The sequence below is a fragment of the Arachis duranensis genome, chromosome 8, assembly GCF_000817695.3.
Source record: "Arachis duranensis cultivar V14167 chromosome 8, aradu.V14167.gnm2.J7QH, whole genome shotgun sequence".
NCBI lineage: Eukaryota > Viridiplantae > Streptophyta > Magnoliopsida > Fabales > Fabaceae > Arachis > Arachis duranensis.
In genome coordinates, this window is record NC_029779.3 from 11,267,675 (window position 1) to 11,275,293 (window position 7,619).

The 7,619-nt window shown below is 31.4% G+C and overlaps 1 protein-coding gene across 1 annotated transcript; it reads left to right on the plus strand.

Moving 5' to 3' along the window:
• The first annotated feature begins 1,531 nt into the window (after positions 1 to 1,531).
• LOC107460739 (uncharacterized) lies at positions 1,532 to 3,247 on the plus strand. The gene is made up of 3 exons (XM_016079127.2): positions 1,532 to 1,628; positions 2,115 to 2,648; positions 2,742 to 3,247. Exons 1-3 carry the CDS (start codon positions 1,532 to 1,534, stop codon positions 3,245 to 3,247), a joined length of 1,137 nt encoding a protein of 378 aa, XP_015934613.2.
• Positions 3,248 to 7,619: the final 4,372 nt, after the last annotated feature.

Sequence of the window (7,619 nt, forward strand, 5' to 3'; positions counted from 1 at the left end):
AAATTTATTTATATTAAAAAATAAATTTAATTTTTACACCTTACAAAATAATTGTTAGTTGGGTTGATTATTTTTATTTTTAAAATTTAAAATGCTAACCACATTATTAAAATTAGCCGTTGCAAAACTAACCGTTACCAAATTAGTCGTTGGAAACTAGCCGTTACTATGTTACCATTATTATTAATAAATTAATATTTTGTTACTCTATATATACCATTTAGATACACTTTTATTCTCACATTTTCTACTACTCTTCTTTATCTTCTTCCAAGTTTATGAAATCAATGTTCTGCTAATATTATTTTTTGTTCGAAAAAATGGATCCAAACAAACTCAACTCTTTTTTCAATTATTTACAAAACTTTTCTCAAATTCTAAATACCCAACAATCTCAAACTTCAAACTCTCAAGTTCCAAATCAAAATTTCACACTATCGAATACATTTCAAAATCCAAATCCACAAAATCTTTCTAATTTCAATTTTCAAACTCCTTATAATAATCAATTTCCTATATTCCAACCGCAAAATCAAAATTCACAAACACCATATTTTCCATTTTCATCCATATTTAATCCTTCTATCGGAAATGTTACTCCAACTTCCTTACCGTTTCCAACTCAATTCAGTACATTAAGACATAGCTCATCTGATGTTGGTGGCTCTTCTAACCCATTCTCTCAGACTCCTATACAATCTAGTCCAAATTTACAATATTCAAAATTTGTCAACCCTCGTGGATTAGATGCTATCGACCTCAATGATGATGATATTGAAGATCGGAGGCAAGATAGTATTCAACACTGGTATTGAAAAGAGGATGAGATGCTGATCAATGCATGGTTAAATGTTTCAACTGACCCTATAGTTAGTACCGATCAAAAGAAAAAAATATTTTGGAGTCGAATTCACAGCTAGTGTGTAGAATTTTGCTCCGACATAGGAGTGGTTCGAACGCTGATAATATAAAGGAGTTGGCCTATAAACTTTATTCCACAAATTATGGTAAAAAATTCATTTTTGAGAAGTATTGGAACATGCTTCGGTTGGAGCAAAAATGGAGAAGCCAACTACCTACACAGAGTGACGGCTCAAAGAGAATCAAGGTTAGTTCAACTGGAGCATACTCATCCTCATCAAACCCAGAAATACCGTTGGATGATGAACCCAGTGCGGACTCTCCCGTTCGCCCACAAGGATAAAAAAAGAGCAAGCGAAAAGGTAAGAGAAAAGCACGAACGTTTGAAGATTTTAGCGAAAAGAAATCATCGGTTGTTAAAAAATTATCTCTCATGGAAGATATTAAGAATGATAGAGAAAAGAAACTAATGGATAGGAAAAAAGAAAGAGAAGAGGAGAGGAAACATAGAGCAAATATTATGGCAATCAAAGAGAAGGAGTTACAAATTCAAGCGGCAATGAAAGAATAAGAATTACAAACTCAAGTGGCAATGAAAGAACAAGAATTACAAACTCAGAGGTATATTAAAGAAATTGAGATAAATGCAAAAGAAAAGGAAATAGAAAGGATGGCTAAGGAAAGGGAAAGGAAAATGGATATGCAAATACTTAATGCTGGCACGTCTACAATGAGTGAAAAACGACGAGCTCTTCATGAGATTGCATGTGAGAAAATAATCGCTAAGTGGTTTACTTAATGGTTCCTTGTATTCGTAGAGTTATATAGTATGTTCTTATTTTTATTGCGTATTACTAGTATGTGATGTTGTTTGTTTTATTTATTTCTGATGTAACTTTTCAAATTTGTCAATATTATTGTGCTGTTATTATTCATGAAAGTGACCGTTGCAAAACTAGTCGTTTTAAATTTAGACAAAAAAAACTTGCCGTTAAGTAGCCGTTGCAAAACTACCCGTTAAGTAGCCATTGAGAAATAGGTACTTATTGCAAACACACTTATAAATATCAGCTATCAATGATTCTGCAACTCCACTTCAACTCTTGTTTCTCACCTCGAAAGAGAACTAAAAATTACATTTCTAGATATGGTTAAAAATTTTGATGATATGTTTAATAAGGTTTTGTATGGTAAAAGAAGATGACAAGATAACACACTCATAGATAACTGGATCGATGAATGTTTACTCGAAGATTCAGAAGAAGAAGATATCGATAGGAACTCTATCCCAACTCCTCATAGATGGATCAACAGAGATCAAGAAACAGGACATGATCGCCTTTTTCAAGATTATTTTGCAGATGAACCGGTGTATAATGCTAACATTTTTCGACGGAGATTTCAAATGAGAAGACATGTGTTTCTTCGGATAGTAGACGCTCTCTCAAACATCTATCCGTATTTCCAACACAGAGTTGATGCAACTGGAAGAAGAGGCTTGTCACCACTCAAAAAATGCACCGCTGCGATACGGATGTTAGCATATGGCGTAGCAGCTGATGCTGTTGATGATTATGTGCGCATAGGCGAGAGCACTACAATTGAATGCTTGAAAAAATTTGTTGAAGGTGTCATTTCGGTGTTCGAGGATGAATACTTGCGAAAATCAAATCCAAATGATGTACGACGCCTGCTACAAATGGCGGATGGTCGTGGCTTTCCTGGCATGTTGGGTAGCATTGACTGCATGCATTGGCAATGGAAAAATTGTCCAAAGGCGTGGAAAGGTATGTACATGAGTGGTTATTGTGGGGTTGCAACCTTAGTACTTAATGTTGTAGCATCTTCAGACCTTTGGATATAGCATGCGTATTTTGGAGTTTTTGGTTCAAATAACGATATCAACGTGTTAGATCATTCTTCAGTGTTCGATGATATTCTAAATGATCGTACTCTGGAGGTAAATTATACTATTAATGGTGATAATTATACTATGGGATACTATTTAGCAGATGATATTTATCCTGAATGGGCCACATTTGTCAAATCAATCTCAAAGCCACAAGGGAAGAAACGCAAGTTATTTGCACAATACCAAGAAGGGCAAAGAAAAGATGTGGAGCAAGCATTTGGAGTGTTGCAAGCACGCTTTGCAATTATACGTGGTTCAGCTCGCTTTTGGGAAAAGAAAAAGCTTGCCAACATAATGAGAGCTTGTATTATATTGCATAATATGATTGTTGAGGATAAAAGAGACATTTATGCAGAAAATTTTGCTCAAGGCTTAGAGTATGATGATGTCGAAAATGACTTATCACAACCTCAGCTGGGAGAAGAACATTTTGCACCATACCATCAATTTTTTCAAAGAAATGCTCAACTTTGAAATAGGCAACAGAATAGACAATTGAAAAATGACTTGATTAAACACGTATGGTAATTTCACAATGCTTGTCGTCAACTATATAGCTTAATTATGTTTTTCTTTGTATTAAGTAATTTTACAAATTAGTGTAATCCCGAATTATATATTGTGTATTATTGTTATAGTTAATTAAGTGAGACCACAATAGGGACTAAAGTTAGTTCCTCCTAATGAAAAAGAAAGAGATACTTTAAGTTTCTATTTACAGTTTATTGACATACTAGTGTTTAGATGCAAAAATTGATGTGGAGTTATTTTTTAAAATAGGTGGGTCATAAATAGAAACTGGGATGAGTTCTTTATTAGAAATAGTTTAAAACTAAGTTTGGTAAAATTTTTATTTTTTAAAAATAATTTATAAAAACTGTCTTTTAAAAGATATTTTTTTAAAAATTACAGCACTTATATTTAATAAAATCAAATTAAAAATAACTTTTAATAAACACAAATATTATAATTGTGTTTAGTAAATCAGCTTTAAACCACACCAAAGGCCTCCCTAAGAATTCGGGTACTTGAATCTCAGAATTTCAGAAAAGTCAAAAAATCTTATTGTGGAATTAATTTCTTTGAAAATGTCAGTAAATGAATGAACTCGTGAGTGAATGACATGCATATGAGATGGGATTTCCATATTTCTTTCGAATAAAGATAGAGAATAATTTTTAATTGGTCAATATTAGTATTATTTCGAAAAATATATTGTCTATATTGATAAAAGGAGACTGTATGCATTAGATATGAAAAGATTTACCAGTCAAAAATATAATAAGTCGAAAAAATATAAGGTAGGTGGCTAAGTGCGCATTCAATATCCAAATAAGATAAGAAGTGTGTCGAAGCAACACCTAGAAAATATTGATTCTCGTGTGTTTAAAAAAAATTAAAATTTTATATGAAATTATTTTTGTGTAAAGTTAATAATAAAAAAATATTAGATAATTTAATATTTTTATAAATTTAATTAAATTATTATTTAATAATTATTGATTATCAATTTTATATAAAGATAATTACACTTGAATTTTTAACTTAGATGAAATTAAAAGTATTAAATGGTCTCGTGGTCAAATTGATTCAAATTTTGAAATTAAACAAAGTAATTGGTGCGATAAGTGTTAGTATTCAATTTGGTCTCTAAACTTATATGCAAACTTTAATTTAGTTCTTTAGATTTCAATTGTCTTTATTTAATTTTCAAATTTTGCAAACGTAACTCACATTAGTCATTGGGATAATTTTTGGCATATAAATATTAATGGAGCACTAATATAGACAATTAAATACCACGTTGAAACTAAACAACGTTGTTTTGGTTTTTGCCTTCAAATAGTCCAAAAACAACGTCATATTACTTGTTTTGGAAGAAAAAGTTTTAATAAACACCACTTACGATGTTGTCTTTAGGCTCTTTAAATGCCAAAATAAAAACGATATCGTTTTATAAAGTCCAACATGATATTCGACTGCTCACATCAGTGTTCTATTAATATTTGTGCATCAAAAGTTATCCAGAAACTAATATGAGTCACATTCACAAAATTTAGAGATGAAATAAAGACAATTAAAATATTATGACGACTCGCTTATAAATTCAAGAACTAAATTAAATATTAAATATTGAGAAAGTTTAGGGCCAATACTTTTATTAAAATTTGGCCAACACTTAACCATAACAAAAGTAAGTAATTATACACCATTAAATATAATCTCCTATCATTAAAAATACTAATAATAATAAATTGATAGCTACAAAATACAAAATTTACTTACCCCTAAAATTCCTCTCAAAATTATCTCTAGAGTGTGTGTGGTTAGAGGGAATACAAATGTATTTTCAAGAATTTTGAGATGGGAATATCTTATTCCCATATTTGGTTTAAGGTTTAAAAAAATTATTTTTGGGTATGTTTTATTCCAAGAAATTCAATTACCACCAATTTAATTTCCATCTTCCCCATGGTTATCTTTAATTCCAATGGGAATGGAATGTGTATAACAATGTAAAAAGACTAAAATGCCCTTCAACTCTAATCCACTTTCTTCAAATTTTTCACTCATTTCACAAAAAAAACCAAACCCTAGCAGAGCAACTCCTCCATGAAAACGAAATCCTAGCCAATTTTTTTCTCAAATTCATGGAGGCTCCATCGACGTCGGCGCCGCTTTGTCGTTGATCTGGATTCGCACGAGCACCGAGCTCCTTATTTTAGAAAGAAGATTCACTATCAACTGTTCGCGTTCGTGTTCATCATCACATCTCACTTCTGTGCGTGTTCACGTTCGTGTTCGTGCTCGCATTTGGCCTCTCTCCTTCGTTTGAGCTTGGTTGCTCGCACATCTCTCGCCTCCGTCTCTGCTCGAGTTATGCTTCCTGTTCGTGTCGTCTCTCTCGCCCTTCTCCCTCCTCGTTGGCGTCACTGTTACCCTAAACAAAAGACTGGTATCTTCTTTTACGAGTTCATATTCGCATTGCTTCTTTCTTTGAATTCTCTTCGAATTTTTTTTATATACTTTTTACATCATATTATACTAATTTTTTGCAATAAACTGTTAATTTGATTAGTTATTTTTTATTTTACTTGATTTTTTAGATGTTTTCTATGATTATGTTGCATGCAAACCATGTATTTAATAATTTGCTTCAAATAAAAAATTTAAGTTTGTTGTCATCGATTTTGATGATTTAATAAAAAGATATTAATCAATTTTTTAGACTTTGAAACGTAAGTAGTTTTTATTATGAAATAAAATATTCTAATTAGATGAGAATGAAGTTAAGTACCGAGTAAATAAATATTAAAATTTTATCTATTTTTATCATATTTTACTGACCCAACTAGTTAATACAATAGAGAAAAAATTTTACTAGTAGGTCTGAATTTCCAAATTTTACATTCATGTCTATTACTGTTAGAGGCCTTGTGGCTGCTTGAATTTATGGCTAGTAACTAGTGAGACATGTATTTTCTTAAGGAATGTGTCTTAACGATGTATGTAATTTAAAGATTAAATTTTATTATTAAAGAATGTATTTTTTCTTTAATGGGTTTGCAATGAGGTAATCGTTGATACGCGTCAAGCATACATTGGACACATTTTTTATAAACGGAAGGGTGAAAGATTGAAAAATGGTTTGAACTTTGCTCTTAGAAAAACAATTACAAGCCCACACGTATTAGAGACTCATCTGCTTGAGTAAGTTCATACTATTGTCAAATTTAAATTATTTTTATTTTTTTACTTTTAATTTATAAAATTATTTGAATAAAGATACTAAAAATATCTTTTTTAAAGATATTTATATGTGTTATACTATTATTTGACATCTTTATTAAATCGGTTAATAATTTATTTTTTAATAAATCAGAACAAACTCGATTTATTATAGCAACAATAATAAACTTAATTATTTGCATTATAATTATTAGATCCGGTTTGATCCGATCGAATTAAATAATCTAAATCGAATATTTTTAAATTTTTTGATAAAAAGATAAATATATCTCTAACTTTTTAATTTATAGATATTTAAATTCCTAAAAATTTAAAAATATAATTAGATTCTTAAAAAAATTGGGTTTATTATTATTGTTATAAAAAAATTGATTTTATTTTAATTTATTAAAAAATTAAAAAAATAACCAATTTATTAATACATCCAATAAGGGTTAAGTATGATTTTGGTCCCTAACGTAGGGGCTGAAAATTTTTTTCGTCCCTCGCCTTTTTTTCGCTCCAAAATGATCTCCTAGATTTCAGTTTGTTTTAAAACCGTCCTTTGAACCAAAATACCCCTATCCTTCTTCCCCAAAATCATGCAAAGCACCAGCACCACCACAACCACCACCACCTACCACCACCACCATCATCATCATCATCATCATCATAAGAACTCAGAACTACCACCACCATCACCACCCCCACCTACTGCCACTCCATCACCATCCATCACACCAACCAAAACTCAAAAAATCAACATCATCATCATCATCCTCATCAAAACAAAAACCCAGAATCATCATCATCATCATCAAACAAAAACCCAGAATCATCATCATCATCAAGAACCCAGAATCAGCAACAACAATCCTCCAAAATCAAATTTCAACAACAACAATATTCCACAACAAATTACACAACAAATCCAGAAATTTCATAAAAAATCAAATTCACATAATTCATAGAAGAAGAAGAAGAAGAAGCGGTGGCGGTGCGGCGGTGGTGTCGGCGGGAAGAAGAAGAAGAAGAAACGGGCGGCGGTGCGGCGGCAAGAAGAAGAAGAAGAAGCGGCGGGCGGCGGTGCGGCGGCGGGAAGAAGAAGAAGGAGAAG